At 41.6% G+C, this 20,554-nt stretch overlaps 2 protein-coding genes across 4 annotated transcripts in view; one reads left to right on the plus strand and one right to left on the minus strand.

The window, feature by feature from the left end:
• Nucleotides 1-133: 133 nt before the first annotated feature.
• On the plus strand, nucleotides 134-15,926 carry kctd3 (potassium channel tetramerization domain containing 3). Of its 2 annotated transcripts, none has more exons than XM_030414133.1 (19): nucleotides 134-770; nucleotides 1,052-1,105; nucleotides 2,372-2,417; nucleotides 3,351-3,424; nucleotides 3,535-3,593; nucleotides 4,275-4,355; nucleotides 4,539-4,697; nucleotides 5,422-5,512; nucleotides 5,926-6,116; nucleotides 6,417-6,532; nucleotides 6,747-6,834; nucleotides 7,124-7,240; nucleotides 7,407-7,577; nucleotides 7,685-7,840; nucleotides 8,078-8,174; nucleotides 8,329-8,522; nucleotides 8,710-8,848; nucleotides 9,032-9,154; nucleotides 9,679-15,926. In XM_030414133.1, exons 2-19 carry the CDS (start codon nucleotides 1,077-1,079, stop codon nucleotides 10,259-10,261), a joined length of 2,514 nt encoding a protein of 837 aa, XP_030269993.1. In that variant the 5' UTR covers nucleotides 134-770; nucleotides 1,052-1,076; the 3' UTR covers nucleotides 10,262-15,926. The 2 variants fall into 2 exon arrangements, with proteins under 2 accessions (XP_030269993.1, XP_030269992.1); XM_030414132.1 differs by having other exon boundaries at nucleotides 134-633.
• A 534-nt stretch (nucleotides 15,927-16,460) lies between these two features.
• The window catches only part of ush2a (Usher syndrome 2A (autosomal recessive, mild)), a 200,278-nt gene continuing 196,184 nt past the window's right edge, over nucleotides 16,461-20,554 (minus strand). Inside the window, exons 92-95 of one of the 2 annotated variants that reach the window (XM_030415480.1) lie at nucleotides 19,766-19,831; nucleotides 18,478-18,678; nucleotides 18,026-18,134; nucleotides 16,461-17,142 (exon numbers count right to left, since the gene is read on the minus strand). In XM_030415480.1, coding sequence (XP_030271340.1) covers nucleotides 18,045-18,134; nucleotides 18,478-18,678; nucleotides 19,766-19,831 — 357 coding nt within the window. In that variant the 3' untranslated portion in view covers nucleotides 16,461-17,142; nucleotides 18,026-18,044. Of the gene's footprint in view, nucleotides 18,135-18,477; nucleotides 18,679-19,765; nucleotides 19,832-20,554 lie in introns of both variants that reach the window. The other variant, XM_030415478.1, reaches the window with a different exon arrangement.

Consider the following 20,554-nt stretch of genomic DNA (forward strand, 5'->3'; position numbering starts at 1 on the left):
AAATATGTGACTGTATCTCACGTAACGATTTAATTAACTCATTACATCCATTAATCATATGCTGTTTGGCTCCATCGAAACCCTTTTTCAGATGGAGGAGAGTTTAGGAGTCCACGCTACGTGGTTTAAGCGAAAACGGAAGTGCCCAAAGGGAACGCTCTCGCCTCGCTTGTAGACGTTTGTACAGCTGTTTCACGTTGCTAATATTCTGCGCAAGATGTTATCCACGATTAGTTACATGCGAGGCAGTGATGCAAACAAGCCCGCTAGAAGATAAAGACATTATTGTGTGGCTGTCTTGTGGCTTAAAAAAAACAACAAACAAGCCCCCCCGTCTCTCTTCGCTCGCTATGCGGAGACTTGACGACACCGAAGCCGTCCGCATAGGTCGTGTATAGCGGATATTTTATGGAAGGTGGGTCGAGGGAGAGGTTGTGAGGCTGGGGAGTCGGGACGTCGGCTGAGCAGGGCAGAGGAGCGTTAGCAAGCTAGCTTTTCGTGACAGCCACGGTCATAACGGAACAGTTAGTTCTCCGTACCGCAGCCCGTCGGTTCTGTCATCATGGCTACGAATGGTAACAATTTAACGCCCGGGATGGGAGATATCATCCAGCTAAACGTCGGCGGGACGAGGTAAGCTTCGTCAACAGGACAACTCGACAGATGATGGTCATCATTTGGGAAATTTGAGCTCTGGCTACGTACGTGTATGATGATATCTACATGGCCAAGCAGCCATGGATGTAGCTGAAGTACACACAACACTCAAGGTTTTGTAGATTCATCTTTATTTATTTTTATTACACACTTTCTCCAACTCTCTCTCCCTGTCTCTCTCTCTCCCACACACACACACACACACACACACACACACACACACACACACACTGGGGGTTTCTTGATAAAATAAACTGAACACAGTGTACTATGAATGGGCTGCCTCTTGGTCAGCAAATCATCCAGCCACCATTTTCATGCTCAGAAGTGCACTGACCCTACATGTCCCTAGTGTCAGTAACACATGTGCTTGTTGTGTCTTTATATGCTGCAGGTTCAGCACCTCCAGACAGACTCTGATGTGGATCCCAGACTCTTTCTTCTCAAGGTTGGTTGGATGCTCTCAGCTCTAGACTCTTTTATTTAACAAGAATCCTGGTGATGAATTGGAGATACCTGGACTGTACCACTTCATCTCTGCATGGTCAACTAATGAGAAGCCACATGAATGCTATTCAGGTTGCATTGTGAGATGTTGGTATTACTGTGTCATCTGGCCGATTATTCAAATATCTGTTCTGGTCAGTCAATTAAGGTATAAGCAGCATACGTGCAGTGTTAGAGTATGTATTATAAAGACTTTGTACTGCATCAATGGAACTGAATGTGTCTGCGTAACCACAATGTACATATTAATACACTTAAAGGCTCTTAAACCAGCCTAACAAAGGCACTCTGATGGTAATTTTAACTTCTGTAGATTCCCCATGAGATACGGCTAATTAAACTGTACTACTATTACTACTGCATGTAGGGTTTGTACCAGAAACGGGTCATAGACGCAGCGAGTGTGCTACGGGGCGGTCGCAACTGAGTGAAACAAAATTCGTACTGCATAATTAATGTTAAGTAGGGATGTTCCATTAACTTGTGTCCGTCTCGCTTCTTAGTGCTGCCATTCTGGTGGTGGAAAATGCCAGGGGATTACAGTTACAGTCAGGGGATTACAGTTACAGTCTGCTATCAGTGGACGAAGATCGGAAGTCAAGTCAGCTGTGAAACTTTTATCCATGTTGTGTCTTTTGTTAGTTGTTTTAAAAGAGGCTTAAGTCTGATCTTACACTCATCATCTCGGCCATCTCTTGTTTTAAGACTTTTGGGGATGAGGAAAACAATCGTAGCAACATATGGATGTTTTATCAAACCTGGGTGCGTGACTTTAGTTTGTTATTTAGGCGTGAAAGGAGGAAATCGCTGTAAAAGTGAAACAGCTGATTTGGGCTGGGCAAATACCACAGTCGTAACAAACTCTAATACTGGACCGAGCTCACGGTTTGACAGCAGCTGACTGAATACTGCTAAATGCCTGTCAGGCTGTCTGCCAGTGCACCTGTCTGCCTGCCTGCTTGTCTGTCTGTCAGTCTCTCTGCCCTCAGCTGTCTGCAGTATGTGGTCAATATTAAGTCATTTATCATACATCCTTGAAACACATGCTGATGCTGCACTAATCTGTAGAGAGTCAGAGTCAACAGGTAGGAGTATTTGCTGCTGTGCAAATAATAAGTCGAATTCAGGTAGTAGAAACACTGCTGGTAAGTGGAAATGGAGAAGTGCTTAGGTTAACCGGAGCTCTCTCCCCCTCTGTGTGTTTCAGTTTGCTGAGTGGAAGGATATCCACTCTTCGGGATGAAACTGGAGCTGTGAGTAGCTTTCGTTGCTTCTTATGTGAAAATGAGTACAGAACCTGCAGGCTGCATCTGAGAGTTCTCTTAACGCTTCCAGCTGATGGGACATGACATTTGTCCTGTTGTGCTGCAGCTCACTAAAATATGACTCATAACCCTAAGATGACATTAACATAATTTAAATATGACATTACATCATCTGAGACCATATTAGACAAATTAAGAGTGGTCCTCCCCCACCATCATTGTTTCATCATTCAGTTTAATCCACCTGCCTATTGTTAGATGATGCCCTGTTTTGTGTAGGGCTACGACTATTATTTAAAGCCGCTACAAGGAGCTTTCAATTTTGTTGATTGTGGTGGCCCCTGTGGACATAAGCAGTATGAGCACCACCGCTTTGAGTGTAAAGATCTTGATCTGGCTAACACATGCATTTGTGATGCTATCATGCCATTTGCCTGATTCGTAACCATGAGGTAATGTGTCTATTTGTGGCTGTGGAATATTAATATCTGTAATATGACTCATGAAACAAAGTAAACTTTGTTTGTCACCCTCAGCACTTAATCTGTCAGTTAATTTTCAACCACTTGCAAAGCCAAAGAAATTTCCAAAAGCAGTGAAACAGCCCAAGGTCATGTCTAGTTTTGTGAAACCAAAACCCACAGCTGCTTAATGGGAGAGGAAGGCAGCAAATCCTTACATTTTATCAGCTGGAGCAAGCTGATGTTTGGCACTTTTATGGTATTATACAATGTTAATTGTTTGGGTTTAACTGAATTGTCACTAAGTAATGTCAGCACCGTTCCCCTCACTGCACACTGTGTTGTGTTTATTTATGTTTTTTTTTTTTCCCCCAAACATACTTGAATCATAACCAATCGCTTTTGAACGGTTGATTGAACCCTACATCTTCATCATAACATTTTGTCCCTCCACTTGCAGATATTTATTGATAGAGATCCGACAGCTTTTGCACCGATCTTGAATTTCCTGCGAACCAAAGAGTTGGACCTTCGGTAAGAACTGGTGACACCATTCAGAAATAAACCCCTGATTGATTATTTTATAATTACATGATGTCATGTTGTAACTAGAATACCTGTACTGCTTTTTTGTCCCTCTGTAGGGGTGTCAACATCAGCATCCTGCGACATGAAGCAGAGTTTTACGGGATAACTCCTCTAGGTGTGTTGCTGTACAGAGGTTTTGGAGGAAATGGAAGAGGCAGTCATGATATGAACACAAATAGTGACATGTATAAACATAATATAAACCTCTTAATGCACCTGCTCTATATCAACTTTGTCCTGAAGCCAAATCACGAGATTTTGAGCAAACGGTTCAAACAGCTTTAGTACAATTGAAGTGTTGTCCTGTAATGTCAAGTGTTGTTTTGGCTTCAAACACTTGAGTGAGGTCAGGACCTTCTTACTGCTAGTTCCATGTGCTCTAATGTTGTTTTACTTCCTGTTTCAGAGTTTGTAACTTCCCTGCATTGTCTGTGTAGTTGAATGGGAAAGTTACCTTTTGTGAGAGCTGATCACCTAGTAAAAATCATAATGTGCAGAGCAATGCATGTGGTACAATGCAAAGTACAGTGGCCTGCCCTAATCGGATAAATCATGTATAATTTGTAAAAACTACTAAAGAAAACACAAAATGAAAAAAAATTCTATAGAAGAAAACGATGATTTATTCTCATTTCCATAAATGAAAAAAATATTAGTAACTATCAATCTTCTGATAATATAATCTCATTTTCCTGAGTGTTACCTTTTTTAGGTTTTACAGCAGGTAAAGGTTGCTGTAGTGTTACCCTGGTCTTCACATGCTCACTGCTGGTTTTATGTGTGTGTTTGTGTGCAGTACGGCGCCTGCTTCTGTGTGAGGAACTGGACCGCTCGTCATGCGGTAGTGTTCTCTTCCATGGTTACCTGCCGCCTCCAGGTAGAGACATGAAACTGAAAATAAAGTAAACAAATGATCGTAACTGGAAACAGCAGATTGAACTTGTGCTTCATAAACAGTTTTAGGCAGGAAATGATCTGTTTTGAAGTCAAAGAATACTAAAAAAAATACATATCTGAAGAAACGTCTATGAAATAACCCCATTGTATCTTTCCCTGACAGGCATCCCTGCCCGAAAGTCAAATCCTGCCTCAGCAGCCTCCGGCTCCTCCTCTGATGAGCGACCGGGTCCAAGTGGAGCAGAGGGCTTCACCCGCGTTGGTCCCCCTCCTCACCCATCCCTCACTGGCCCACCTGGAACAGACGACAACCATAAACTGGGTGAGTAACTCAGAGAGGCCTCATAGAGTGTGTCCATATTTAAAAAAGATAAACAATGGATCATCCATAGTTAATATGCTAATAGCTGTTGTGAGCTCGAGCAAGAAATCCATCTCAGAGTAGTCTTCATCTTAGCATAAAAAAGCCAGCAGCAAATGTAGACTTGACTCTTACTTTGACAGTGAACCTGCTGCACTGTCTCCCTTCTGCCTGCAGGAAAACTGCTTAGTTATGTCTGTGTGTGTGTGCGTTTCTACATGTTCATATGTGTGTCAAATCTGTATATGTGTGTCAGTGGGAGAGTCGAGTATATGTGCCGTTTATGCTTATTCACATCTGTGTGTGCATGTTTCTGTGAGCGTGCGTGAATGCTGGAGCTAATGTGACCTGACACATCCTTTTAGTGTGCTGACTGAGGGTAGCCTAGTTTCACGGCCCGCTCTCTGTTGAGGATGACATCAGAGAATATAGTGAACAAAGAGTGCATGTGTCCGGGTGATGGAGAAGCATTTGCTGTCTGTGTTTAATATCATACAGTGATTTTAAATATAAATCCATGATCCCTGCCTCGTTCTACGCCTTGAAATTTCTTTTTGACATTTCCATTTTATTCAACAATTCAGATACTGATAAATAATAAACAATAAAGTGAAAACAAAGTGTATATTCAGTCTGATTATCAGGCTACAAAAGCAGTGTGTTTGTTTTTATTGTGTGTGTGCAGGTCCTGTGGTTGACCCCAGGAAGGTGCTGATTATAGCAGGACACCACAACTGGATTGTAGCAGCCTATGCACATTTTGTCATCTGCTACAGGTAACACTGCCGCAACATGGCTGCCTAAAACATTTCTCATCCACTCGCTCTATAGTTCATCAGGGGGAGACATTCAATTATTAATGAAGGTGGAGTCGTTATCTGTTGTGTCTCACATTTCTCATGTAATGCTCTTTGATCGTTATCTGTACCTGTACAGTAGCTCTCATCTTTGGTTCTCTACCTGTTCAGTAAAAATAATGAACTTTTACTATCACAAGCAGACAAATTGAGAACAATGTGTTACTTGGTTTAATGACAATGAAGTAAAATGCATCTATCTATTTGTACAACATTGTTATATATCATGTATATTTAAACATGTAATCTCTATGTGGAATTGATTCAGTACAAATGTATGCAAGTCAAAATAGGTGCCTGCAACTCATTCCCTGTGTGTGATCTCGCTACAGGATAAAGGAATCTTCTGGATGGCAGCAGGTGTTTTCCTCCCCGTACCTTGACTGGACCATTGAACGCATCGCGCTTAACGCCAAGGTTGTCGGCGGCCCGCATGGGGACAAGGACAAGATGGTGGCTGCCGCCTCGGAGAGCAGTATCATCCTCTGGAGCATCCAAGATGGAGGCAGTGGCAATGAGATCGGTAAACAGAGGGTCACATATCGGGGGCCCTACTGAACCTACTGGATTTTGAGAATTGTGAACATGTTACGGTTAAAAAAAATTCAGCGATTGAAAGTTTTAAAAAGAAAATATAATTTCACATCAGTCAGAACTCTCTAAATGGTGTGTTACCACGCTGGATTCAAACACTTGAGTCTTGAAATGCTCAATTGTTTTTGCACATGCTGACCACCACGCTGATTTGTGACCCCTTTGACTTCCTGTAATGTCTGTGACTCAGCCTTCACTCTTTAACGTCTGCCTCTCCACACCACTTCAGGTGTATTCAGTCTTGGTGTACCCGTGGACGATCTCTTCTTCATTGGAAACCAGCTGGTGGCTACAAGTCATACAGGGAAGGTCGGGGTGTGGAATGCCGTCACACAGCATTGGCAGGTAGGAGGGCGGAGAGTGTGGTTCTCCCTCCTAATTAATGTTTTACTGTTAAATTAGTGAGCGAACCGGTTATGGAGCATCAATCACTGGATATTTGTGTTCTATGTGCCTGTACTCGACAGTCCGTCGAATGTACAGTATGTGTGTTTTTCAACTAAGAGTCGACATGAAATAACACTCTACTGATTGTGACTGTTGTGTATGTATATGTTAGGTTCAAGATGTGGTTCCTATCACCAGTTGTGACACAGCAGGATCCTTTCTGCTACTGGGCTGCAACAATGGCTCTATCTACTACATAGGTATACACACGCTTATACACATGTACAAACACATACCTGTCTTCTGCCTAACAGAATGTCAGGGAAGATGAGTGAAAGTACTTGGTTTGGCAACAGGCCAGCTGTTTAGATGTTCAGAGATATTTCTGTGACAACTTTGCATGATTATAGATTATACAATGTTTATAAAAGCGCATTAGAGACTTAGTAGTATTACTCTAAAGGATTCTGAGTCAGTAAGAGGATTGGATATTGGATCAGGATCTTCAAAACACTTTGACAAACTTTTTTTTTGTCATCTTCTTTTCAGACATGCAGAAGTTTCCACTGAGGATGAAGGATAATGATCTTCTAGTGACGGAGCTTTATCACGATCCTTCAAATGATGCTATCACTGCACTGTCTGTCTACCTCACACCAAAAACCAGTCAGTAGACCTTTACTACCCTCAATTGTTGTTTTTACAAATAAACATAAAAAAAAATATTCCTGCATATGTGTTTTCCCATTTTTAACCCCCTCAGTTTCACCTCCTGTGATATAAGTCGTCACTGACCTGACATTAAACTGTTCTGTCCACTCTCTGCTGTCAGGTGTGAGCGGGAACTGGATAGAGATAGCATACGGGACGAGCAGCGGTGCGGTGAGAGTGATCGTGCAACATCCGGAGACGGTGGGATCAGGCCCTCAGCTCTTTCAGACGTTCACTGTGCACAGGAGCCCGGTGACGAAGATCATGCTGTCGGAGAAACATCTGGTATCAGGTGAGGAGAGTGTGACGGGTAGGCGGGTGAGCGTTATCATCTCTCGTTCATTGCGTTCCTGTGATTGAAATCTTGTGTGGCCGTTTGCGTTATTCTGTGTGTGTCAGTGTGCGCGGACAACAACCACGTCCGGACGTGGACGGTGACACGATTCAGAGGAATGATCTCCACCCAGCCAGGCTCCACCCCGCTGGCCTCCTTCAAGATACTGTCCCTGGAGGAGACAGAAAGTCATGGGAGCTACTGCTCTGGGAATGATATAGGTGAGAGAGTTAAGATCAGAAGATATCGAATAACATGAGGGAAGAATAGAGTCATTTATGAGGAGGAGGACGAGAATCTTATCTGTGTATTCAGATTTAGGAGATAGCAGCTACACTATGAGCAAACCATCAAGTGGCCACATGAATGAATCTGTCACACGTCTTTAACTGTAACTTGATCAAAGAGTTGGCCATAAAGAGGCAGAAAAGTGGACTGAGTGTGTTTTCTGCTCTCAGGTCCATTTGGAGAGCGAGACGATCAGCAGGTTTTCATACAGAAGGTGATTCCCATCACCAACAAACTGTTTGTGAGGCTCTCATCGACTGGAAAGAGGTCAAATATTCTTTATCTGTCTTTTCTCTTTCACCTTATCTACCTAAGCTGCTCCATCTCACTGAATTTCTTCCTCTTGACTGTGGTGTCTGTGTTTGCTCGCACCCTGCATGGCAACATCTGACTTTGTGTGTGTGTGTGCCTGTTTTGTCAGGATCTGTGAAGTGCAGTCGGTGGACGGGACCACCATCTCTTGCTTCATGGTGCGAGAGTGTGAGGGTTCGAGTCGTATGGGGTCGCGTCCTCGACGCTATCTGTTCACCGGCCACGGCAACGGCAGCATCCAGATGTGGGACCTGACCACTGCGATGGATACGGCTAATAAAGGAGAGGAGAGGAAGAGAGATGGTGAGGAAGTCGACAGATACAGGGTGGGGAAGAGGGGATGTTGAGAGAGAGAGAGAGAGAGAGAGACAGAACTTTAATGTAAACCTGAATGTCGATGGCTAGATTTGCTCTCCTACAGGATAAACAGTAGACTTTTGTTTTGGTGAAGTACTGTGTTGCGTCCTGAATCTTCTCTTCTGTTTGATAGATGTAGGTGGGCCGACGGAGGAGGAGCTGCTGCAGCTGTTGGATCAGTGCGACCTGAGCACCTCCCGCTGTGCTACACCAAATATAAGCCCCGCCCCCTCCGTTCTGCACCACACGCGCCTCAGAGAGTCCTGCTCGAGGTTAGAAAGACAGTCCACACACACCACGTTAAAGACGGACACACAAACAACATAAGGATCTTCAACTGACAACTGTCACTACAGACACATCTGTACAAATGTTTCATTAATATAGGGACCTGTTTGTTTTAATACCAAACAATAATTGCTAACCTGTCTCCAACTCACTTCCATGTCTTCCAGTCTGCAGTTACAGGCCCCGGAGCCCATTCCTGAGACCCAGGCAACTTATGGAGCTGTACGACCCTACAGAGAGAGCCCCCTGCTGGCCCGAGCTCGACGAACCGAGTCCTTCCACAGTTACCGGTAAAATAACATTTGTCTCACTGGATATCCCATATTACAGGCATGGCTTTCCCACACACACGTCAGGCTCAACTTGACAGGGTTTGGCTTGGCATGTCAGCCGAGCACAGCAGGTTTCTGCATCTCCACAACACGGCTACCTGCTTTAAGGTGTGTCTCTAACTAATGTTTAAGTTATCTTAAGTAGTGTTGAAAGGAGCAGCTGTAAACTCCTCCTCTCCGCAGTATTATTCAAGAACCGCTGTAAATAAAGCTCTGATAATTTGGTGATGAACATGTTCCATTTCCTATAAATCCTCCACAGTATAATCCCCTCTTTTTTTCAATTTAAAGCTTTTTTTTTTAAGCAGCAAAATCTGGAAATGTTGGAAATTTGTTTTTTCTAGCAGTAACTTCTCTTGACCACGACTTCCTAAACAGCTGAAAGCGAACATGTTGAAACAGTAAAATGAAGTTTATGTCTGAACAGCTTGTTTATTTATCCATCCACCTGTAACTGACTCCATCCCTCTGTCTTTCTGTAGAGACTTCCAGAACTTCAGCCTGAGTCGAGGTGTCCTGGACAGCACAGGTCAGACATCCACGCTGGGCTCCGGCCAGGCCCCTGATGCCCGCCGTTCGCTCTGCGACTTTGGGTCCGACGACAGTGAGAGAAGAGCCTCGGCAATGGAGTTCTGGGCTTGCCGAACAGCCAGTTCAAGCTCTGCTTCAAATATCGGAGCCCTGACGACTGCCGTTGTTTGTGGGGTGAAGGCAGATGCCGGTCCAGAGTCTCCACGGCAACCACCCGACAGCCCGATTCCCGGAGGTGACGTTAGGCGAAAAGTGCACCCACAACCAGAGGAGGGGGACAGTGTGGGATCACCAGGTGAAGGGGGGAAGGCGGAGGGTGGTGTGAGAAAAAGGGGGGTACTAGAAGGAGGCTTCCTGGGGAGGAAGAGGGCCCCCCCTGTCCCCCACCTCTCCTCCGTCCCCTCTGGATCTGAGGGTGGAGGCAGCGACTCATCTTCCAATGCCTCCCCCTCCCCAACCAAACTGACTTCCTCCACCTCACCGCGACACAGGAAGCTGGCCCCCGAGCTGTCCAATCAGGACAGCAGCCTGTGACAGCACAATGTGCCCGCCAGCCTTTTTTCTTTTGATCCTAATCAGAGCAGTTATCTTGTGGAGGCTTCCTGTGCTGTAGGTGCATGTGGGAGATGATGCCTGGATATCAGAGCAGAGGAGGAATGTGGCTTCAGCTCCAGGAAAACCGCTTCAACTGCTTCTACTCCACCTTAACTATGTTTGTCATGATGTAACTGGATAAAGGAGCTTCTTTTGGGACTCCACACAAGACACTCCTGTGTTTTGTTGAGTCTGTGTCTCAGGATGAGTCTCCTCTGCTCAGTTCGCTTGCTATGCTGAAATCTGATGTGAAGCAGCAGTCAAAACATCCCGCTAACAGGGCAGGAATGCATTTTGTTTTTGATTTTTTTTCAAAGATTTCAAATTCCACCATACCTCGAAAACCTGGCTGGGTACAACTGCTATACACTAATGAACTCCTGCTATCTTCCAGGTTGTCTTAACAGATGACGAGGGTGATGAGGTCAGCACTTGCAGGCACAAATCTGATAGCAAGATGTCTGCTCGGTTAGTCCCGGAGAACTGCTCGATTTGGTTTTATCTGCCTGTGTCGATTTTGTTTACTCGAAATCCCAACAAACACAGAAACCAAAGGAAAATGCGAACATCTCTTTGGCCAGATATTGTCAAGGGCGATGGTTGAAGCAGCGTGTGGCCACTGATGTGTAGATTGAATCTTAAGGCAGAAAAAGCACAGCACAGCACAGCACTAGTCATACATAGGGGTTTTTTAAAAGTGCTTTATCTTTAACAAAGGCACAACTTTTATCAGATATTGAACATATTTCTATTGGCTTGTAGTCCGGTAGGAATGACTTTGTTCTGAACTGGAGCTAAATTATTGAAGCATACACTCTTTGAATATCTGCCTTTGAACAAAACCCTGATGTGAAATTTGGGAAAGTTGAGATCTTTCACTGAGCTTTTACATCATGAGAAAACAAAACAAAAATATGAAATTTACAATTATGTTAGAGGACAAAAAGGGGGCAAATCCTCACGTTTGGGAAGCTGAAACCAGCCCCTTTCAAATACAGAACTCATGATGACGTCGCGTCAACTCTGACAGTATGTGCAGTCTGTCGTTCAGTGACTTTTTACTTCAACTTACCTGAAACATTTAAGCCTAACGACAATCTTGGCAGCTACTTGAATACTAATGCTGCAGCCAGAGACACAACGTTGTTGAAGCAGCGACAGTAAAAGTCAACAAGTCATTTTGCAGCTCCAGCGCGAAGTAAAACCTTTGTGTGTCTGTTGTGTAACAGCTGAAAGACAACTATGCAACAGTGGATCTAAGATGCAGAACAGCAGAACTAACACAGCTAACCAGTCTTCAGGATTACTGAATGTTGGTACATGGTGGTGTCAAAGGCCAACTGCATTATAAAGTTACACTAACAGTAGCATTAAAGCCTCCCCGCTCCTCATCAAACATTTTTGACAGGAAAAAGCGCAGGAGGAACACATTCGTTAGTCATGGCTCAGTTCCATCAAGTATCCCAGTTCGCCATGACAGCGAGCCGACGTGCCAGTATCAGTTACACCTGTGCTTTTCCTCCTGCGACAAGTCAAACATTCGCTGTGAGAAGTGACAAAACACATTGGTGGCACACAGCTGGAATCCTCCGGTTTGAAGGTTTTTTTTTTTTTTAAATGAGCTGTTTAAAAGATGGCGTTCATATACGGTGACAGCAAATTAACATTTGCTACATTTATACAGGAATCTGTTTTTAGTTAAAAGTCCGGTGTATAGGATTTAGTAGCAAAACCTCTCGTCAAAGGCTCTCTTCCCAAGCCCGTGTTTGGTTTGTCCATTCTGGCCTTCTGTAGACAAATAGCAGACTTTGGAACGAGGATGCACTACCTCTGTAGATATACAGACTCGTTCTGAGGTAACAAAAACATGATAATTAATTTCAGGTGATTGTACACAAATGAAAACATTATGGTGAATATTATATTTTATTGTATTTCTGCCAGTCCTCGAAAAAATCCTACACACTGGACCTTTAATGCTTTGTGGTATATAGAGTATGGGGCCTTGTCCTCGATGTCTAAACAGAGTGAAATCATTTCATTTCTGTGAGACAGGTAGAAAAACAGCGGTGCCTGCGCGAGATCACACTAATTATTATTTATATTTTATTTTTTTACAGTGTCACAATATAACTACACTCAACTGAACAGTCAAAAGGACATACACTACATCACTTTACTCCCTCAGAAAACAGAATTTAACGTGTCTTGCTTTGTTTCGGATGACTGTTGCAGTGCCTTATTTAACGCGTCCGACGGTTATCAAGCCTGTCTGTGTGTTTTAAACTGAAAAGGATTTTGACCAAAGGCTCGTGAAGAGACTGAGCTCATTGTGGAGCCACGTAAAACGGACCTGTCCACTCCCAGCTTCGTGATAGATTTACAGCAGGCCAAATTAGATTTCATGAGTGGTCACTTGAATTGATAGGCATTACATATTAAATTGTAAATTGTAAATAATCTTGACGTAGATTAAAACTGGAAAGCCCATCGCTCTTCGCCACACCTGGGGAAGTTTTATGTGTAGCTTGTTTTCTCATAGTTTGAGTTGAGCCAGCTCAAGCATAAAAACAGTAAGATATGAAGTGTGCTCTGAAGGAAACAAAAGCAATGCACCTTGTTTGTGACGGGCTGAACGTTCGATGGCAGTGACCTTAATTAGTTTTACGATCGTGTGAGCTAAACTTTTGCCGTTTCAATCCCTGTGAGATTTCCACTAGCTGTTGGTTAAGTTAAAGAAACCCGACCAGCTCTTGATCCACGGTACTTTTTTATAACCATGACTGGGGCAACTGTAAAGAAAAGAAAAAAAAAAAGTTGAGAAGAAGTCGAAAGACTGTCCTGAAATCTTAATTATGATTTGCCAAATCCTGATGTGACCTCTTTCTACATAGATTGTATTAGCACATTAGCTTATCATATTGACATAAAAAAAAAAAAAAACACTGACTGTGTGGTCCCTGCCTGTACAAAGATTTACATTTGGATACGCTAATTATATGTACGGAAAGTTGACCATCATAATCAAAACAAAGTCCTAACATGGATGCATTGATGTGTGTTGTGTGTTGATACTTACACTGTTGTTCTTTACATATTGTTGGTAATCATATAATGCCTCTACGTTGATATTACCATGCTATCGGACCTAACTGCATTTGCACTTGCACTATTAAGACTAATATTAAAAGTAACTTGCTAGTGTTTATTTTATATATATATATGTATATATAAAAAAAAACATAAAGTTTAAAGTGTATTTCTGCACATATCTGTTTGTCTGTCCTGACCTGTCCCTCAGTTCCTCTCTGGCTATGTTTACATTATATTACAGCCAGATGCTAGCGAGCTAAAAGGAAATACATATCTGTTTGTTCAAGCTGCCCTGTGCATCGTTGTTTTACATTGTGTGTGTTTGAAATGGCTGCATTATGTTGTTATATTATTTACAGTACTGAACCACGATCATGAGTGTTCATGCAATTTTAAACTGTGCTGTGTTCACTAAAAGCTCTCAGAACTGGACGTGTTTCCTTATTTGAACTTTCACAAGACTAAGAAGTTGAAGGTGCAATATGTAACATTTTTTGCGGAAAACATTAAAAAAGTAAAATTTTAACAGAATGTGATGAAATAACAGCTTTAACATTATCACATCTCCATATTATGTTGCAGCGATATCTACTGTTGTTAGCATGCTAACCAGCTAAACCAGGCCTGCCCTGCTCCAAAGCTCCTGGGCTACCGGTATAAACGGCAACACTTTTTTAGGTGCTCGAAGCAACCAGTCTGGACCGCTAGCTGCGTGGCTGACTGAGCTAACGGCAGCTTCCATTACCAGCAGCTAGCGGTTAGCAGTGATATGCTGCCCTCTGTTTGTTTTGAGCATGAATTCAACAGGTTGCTAATTCTTACACATTGCACCTTTAATCAGCTGTGACCAATAAAGCTGTGTTGTCATTTTTCCATTTTGACGTAGTTAATCTGAAGAAAAGAGCGAACATTTAGTTTCTTACAGAAGATCCTTCCAATCTGCCAGCCCTCAAAGCTGAAAGTTGAAAACACTCAAAAATGACCTGAAATTATCAACAGAATGTGTATTCATTGTGTTGTAGAGATACCTTGTGCCAGCAGTGTAAACACCAACATGGCCCTGGTTCTAGCTGTATGGCTAATTGAATGTTTCTTTAGTTATAAGCGCTTCTTTTGTCAATCGAGAGGTGGCACTTTTTTTTACATATTGCACCTTTATTATATATATATATATTTTAAAACATTGTATAGAGCAACATGCCATTTTTCCAGGACCATCAACTTCACTCCAGATTTCCAGGCAAATGTCATCAAAGTAACTGAAACCATATTGAACTATTTGGGATCTGAAATGATTTTAATTGATGAGAAATGATGTGTTTGGGATGACAACAACTTTAACAAGATGACTTCAAAGTAGTAGTGAAATCAGTTTGAATTCTGACCTTAACAACTGGACTGAAGAGGAAAATGGGCTGAAACAAATGCTGCCAGTCACTGCTGATTTGTTAGAACTTGGCCTGTGTGGATAACCTGCCAAAGTGCGCAATTTTTGTTTTGTTTGAGCCTTACAGAGGTGTGTGTGTGTGTGTGTGTGTGTGTGTGTGTCTGTCTCCCCAGCGCTTTCATTTCACTAACCTTCCCGTTCAGACAGTCCCCTCTCTGAGACGCTGTCTGTCGTCATCGTGATTTATGAGTTTAATAAAACCCTCTGTGTGTGAGTGTGTGTGTGTGTGTAGCTCAGGGCCATACTGTCCCTTACAATCACTCCACAAGCTCTTTTCACAACCTCTCCCTCCCTCCCTCCGTGGCTGACAATAGCTGTGAATGTGGCTGTGAATGTTTTAGAAGTGCCCTTGTCAGACTGGTGTCCTTGAGCGAGGGCACGCTTGTTACTGCCAGTTTGTTAATTTCAAACTTGCCTTGATGTTCCCTTAAGGGACGCAGGAGCAAAACAAAATTACTGCTGCATAGTTTTGATGGAGATACCGGCCCCTCTGTATGTTTGTGGTGGTGTGTGTGTGTGTGACTATGGGTGGTAGCCCCTTACAGCTGATGGCACATCTGTGTTTTACTAACTCAGCAGAAAAGAATCTAATGAAATGGCATTTTGTCTTCAGCTTGAGCCATTTGGCTTAAACAGAAAAAGTGTCTAGTGGCATCAATATATCTCAGTTGTGTCCACACAAACACAGATGCATATAATTTTCCTTTCAGAATTGTATTTCCATGGGTTTAAATGTATATTTAAACTGAAGCACAATATTAACCTCATCATTGAACAGCTACTCTTGTATCACTAGTAGTTTTTGTCCTTTGTCACTGTATTGCTTTCATGTCCTCATGCTTTGATATTACATCGGACATGAACTTGATACATTCATGTGTCTTTAATTTTGAGCAGCTGCTTTTAAATACTGACATCTTCTCTCTTTACAATGAAGTAAAACAATATCAAACTGCGACAAGCTGTCTTTAATTTGTTGCTCACAGGAGCACTGCCTGACAAATGTTGAATACATCTATAAACACCATGCTAGAATGTACTTAATAAATTATCCTTGTCATAAAACTTCACCTTACATTTTTGAGATATCCTACATAGATACTAGATAGATTCGTGATGAGTGATTTAAAAAAATCTATATTTTTCTAGTAATATCAACACAGGAATTTTTAAGCCTTTTCACACTGCACTTAAACCAAGGCTAATTAAGCCCCAGGCTACATGAGATGTTAGCAGCAGGCTAACAGAGCGTTCACACTGGCACAATCCTGGCACATCCATAGTGGGCTAACCCTGACTTTTCCCTGGGGCTTGCTGGCCCTGCTCCAGAGCATGTGAGGCCAAAGGGGGCCAGAGTGTTAAACAGGGTTAAAATAAACATGATGCTAGAAAGTAAACATTAGTCAGAGGTTTGAAATGAAATGTAACATGAGGATAGTAGAAGGACAGTGTGGATTATAAAGCCTCGGGCTCAGGTTAACCCCCATTATTTCAGGGTTGACTCCTGAAAGTCACTTCTTTGTAAACTGTCTACAACTTATTTTGCTGATGTTTCATATATATATTAGTGAAGAAAAAGTAAAAACAAAAGTCCAAAAGAATATTTTCTTGACCAGTGGCCATAATTTATAATTTCCCAGAAAAACACAAACAATGATCGATGAATCATCTATAAATAAGACAACAATCATAAATAATACTGCCAGTGTAAAAAAAAGAAAAAGGAATTACATTTTATACACAAAAACCATCAACATTACACAGAAATTCCACATCTTAGTTTTGATAAATACTGTTTCTAAAATGTTTAGCTTCTAAAAATTAAAAGCCCAATCTGCGGAATCAAATATAAAACAGTTTTCACTCCTGCTGTAACACTGAAACAGACAATAATGTGGATTTATTTGTCATTATTACCCAGACATTCAGCTATGTTACTGTCAATTTGATCTTGTCTGGTTCATTCTAAATCTAAATTGCAGTAAACCATAACTAATAAGGTACAAAAAAAATCTCAGATTGGGCTTTCAAGTTACATCACAACAATCAGACGGCACATCTGTGATTCCCAGCCACATTTAAAACGTTAAAAAAAAAAAACAGTTGGCATTTTTTGTCATTGAACTAACACCAAGGCCATGTGTCTCAGTACAACTAGGACGTTTGCTGCTGATAAATTTCAAGCTTACTAGGCACAAATACTTGTTGAAGCAGAAGAGGCAGCGGCTGAAACCTTGGACATGAATTGTCTTCTAGACTCGTGAGATGCAAACCTGCGAAACTACCAACAGTTGGCAAGCGGAGACAGTGAATCAAAAAACACCCAGAACATTCAGTCGGTCTGCTGAGAGTAATTTAAAGACTGTTGTGACTCTTAATCTGAGCACAGTAGACATATAATATCCAGATGTGGGCACACTGAAGCTATGGAGCCAATATACTGCAGCTTTATAACTCACAGCCTACACGATCACAGCTGACTGGGTCCATATCTGAACTTTATTCATGGATGTTGGAGACCTAGACTCAGGTTAGGATTATTAGTCCCTACTGGGGTAAATACACCTGTTTTAATGTAGTTCAAGATGAATGCTGCAGTAAAACAAACATTATCATTCCCTTCACATACAGACTTTGGGTCCAGCTTTCTTTTAGAACTTTGAACATAACATCATTAAAACATTAGCAATACTTTGATACATTTGTTCATCAATGGTAAATATGTTTTTACAACAGATAAGCAATATTACAGGATTTCATAGTATGCAAGTTATCTTAATAATTTTCCACACTGACCATTCCTGTTGGACCATGGTTGGCCAGGTGCTAAAATTGAATGGTGGACAAACACATATTGTGTTGTCATGATGCCAAAATGAGGCTAAGATCCGAAGTTCCCTTAACTGACTGACTTTCTGCGCAAAGTGTCACTCAGATTATGAAAAATGATAAATAATTATGGATCCTTTTAAGAGCATTTTTAACTCACAAAAATTTAAATGGTAGAAACTAATTAACATTATATTTTTTCCACAGAAACATCCAAATAGGGGCCGACTTTGGCTCGAGGGCCCCACTTTGGTCAGTCCTGTGTGAGGACAGGACAGGGAATGAATTTTTAACTGTCTTGGTTTAAACCTCAGTCTGAATCGAGACTGTGATACCTGATTAGATGTAGGGATCTTATAGATGAGTGTCAGTGAACATGGTGTGCTCCTTTTTTCCAGAACTTAAGGCCTTGATGGCGTCCACAAACTCATCCTCCTCCACGTACTGAAAGAAAACACATGAAATTATAGTGAGTCCTTCTGACACACTTACTCGTATCTGTGTTGTTCCCCAGTTGTCTTTAGTTCTTTGTTTAAATGTTATTCTGTCTCTGCTTTGTTCCTCTGGGGAACATTTTGACAGAATATCATCTTTTATCAGCCAAAACTCCTCTGAGTTTCCAGCTATCTGCGAAATCTGGTAATGTTGTTTAAAATGAGCCATAAGCCTCAGACCTGTCTTAATGACAGCTTGACCTCAGAGGAAAACACCTTCATAGTGTGTTGTCAGTACTCTAATTACTGTAACAAAAGATACTGATATAACATACGCATATTCCCATCCTCACCAGTCCAGAATCTTGTCCCAGCGGGTTGTCCCAGCTTCCTTCCTCCATCATCAGTGACTTCCTGTCAATCAGCTGACTGATGCTGCGGTGCAGGGAATGCTGGGAGTAGGCCTGACTGATGTCTGTCTGGCTGGGAACCCTCAGGACAGACATGGGGCTGAACCGCGAGCTAGTGCCGACTATCTTTGTGTCTGTCAGACCCTGAAAATACATTTGTTAGTCAGGTGGTTCATTAAAAGACGGCACCAGCGCTCTACATGTCTGAACTCATTTATTAAAAACCATATGTACATTATATCACTGCTGACCATGTTCCAGTGTTTGCTATTGTTTTAAATCTGCGCTGCATCACATCAACAACTTTCAGAGAAAAAAAAAAAGATTATCCCCATGATTGATTACACTACTTTAGAATGACCTGCAGAATTATCTTCATATGATCATAAGGAAGTTAAAATACGATGTTCCAAAGCTCAAATGTATCCTTTGTTCAGCCTGGATATTATTGTTACATATCAACTTAATCTAGGCAGCATGGAGGTAAACACTTTATTGATTATGTTAACTCTGAACAGGAAAATATCTATTTGTAAAAGGAAATAACAACACTTGGAAATGACAGTAATAGTAATAATACTGTTTAAGATAACGAACACACACTGCAATAAACTGCAAAAAGTTAAACTCTTATATGTCATAATATCAATGATCAACAGGGGGCACTACTCAGCTAAGATTGGCTGCTTGGATCATACAGGAGAGAGGCTGAGTAACATCTATTGAAACACAGTTTTTGTCTGTTTTTTAATTTCAATTCTTTACATTTTTGCAAGAATCACCAAAAACACAAAGACAAGCCAATCCTACCTGAGCCATAAAACAAAGTACAAGATTAAGATAAAGTACGACACAGTTTTCATTGGCAGATGTCTGAACTCTGACCTCGTGGTTGTCCCCATAAAATATATTAGAACATATACAAAGTCAGCACTGTATTGAAGGACAAAGAGACTGTACAACATGTCTTACCATTACAAACCCAAGTAATCCAGCCACTGTAATATAATGATTGACACGCAGACACGCAAAGCATGCATACACAAACGAAACACACATGCGTAGAGAGGCACCCACACAAGTTCGCAATCCCCTACCTCAGTGTACACAGTGTAGCTTTTAAGTATAACGTTGCTGATCTCAACACAGTCTGCTACAGTGTCAAACTGCAGGGGGACAATAAAATAAACATTTAGGGGTTTGACAGTAAATATAGAAAGAAAAGTCTTACTGTGGGACGATCAGGGAGGAGCACAGAGCTGGAGTGATGTTTAGAGCACAACTCAGGACAGGACCTCTGAGAGAGAGACACAGAGAGGGGGGAGAGAGGAGAGGATGGAGAAAGTAATATTGGAGGGAGGAAAGTGAGACAGGTATGAGAAAAAAGGAAAAATCGAGCAAGAAGGATTGACGGAGAATGAAAAAGTGGAAAAGAGAAAATTTAATGACATTTGGAAATAATGTTTAAAAAATGAATAAGAAGAGTAGTAAAACAAAATAGAAAACAGAAATTAAAGAACAATCAGTGTTTGAGTGAGAGTGTTATTGGTAGATATTGCTATTGGTATAGGTAACTTACACATATCAGTTGAAGTGTTTCTATTTCTAAAAAGCTGCATGACACCTTTTTAACATGAAAACCATCATTCTCATTCTCATCTACAGTAGTGAAATGGATTTTAATTGGACTTGATGATAAAAACAGGACCTACATAGAGATGAAAAAATGAGCTCACATTGAAGTTTCATTTCTAGAAGAACAATGTACAAATCAAAGCAAAAAATATATCAACATATTATGCAACTCTTTGTTTGTAAGAAAATTTAAAGGACTGATTGATTTAAGAGCATGTAATATTAGTGGGTGGCACTATTTTTATTGAACCAGTTCTTCACTGGTAACAGTCACAGAACAGCTTTCTGGTGATAGTTGTTGTTTCAGCCCCCTCTGGTGGAACAAATATTAAGACACAGCTGCTCTGGCAAAGACAGGTTTTTTTCTAATATGTTTTGAATCTGC

This window comes from Sparus aurata, chromosome 4 (genome assembly GCF_900880675.1).
Source record: "Sparus aurata chromosome 4, fSpaAur1.1, whole genome shotgun sequence".
Classification (NCBI taxonomy): Eukaryota; Metazoa; Chordata; class Actinopteri; order Spariformes; family Sparidae; genus Sparus; species Sparus aurata.

Coding starts and splice junctions, on each gene's coding strand:
- kctd3 (XM_030414132.1), top strand. CDS start 563: ATGGCTACGAATGGTAACAATTTAACGCCCGGGATGGGAGATATCATC. Junction 4,698..5,421: donor AGACGACAACCATAAACTGG/GTGAGTAACTCA, acceptor GTGTGTGTGCAG/GTCCTGTGGTTGACCCCAGG. Junction 8,849..9,031: donor CTCAGAGAGTCCTGCTCGAG/GTTAGAAAGACA, acceptor CATGTCTTCCAG/TCTGCAGTTACAGGCCCCGG.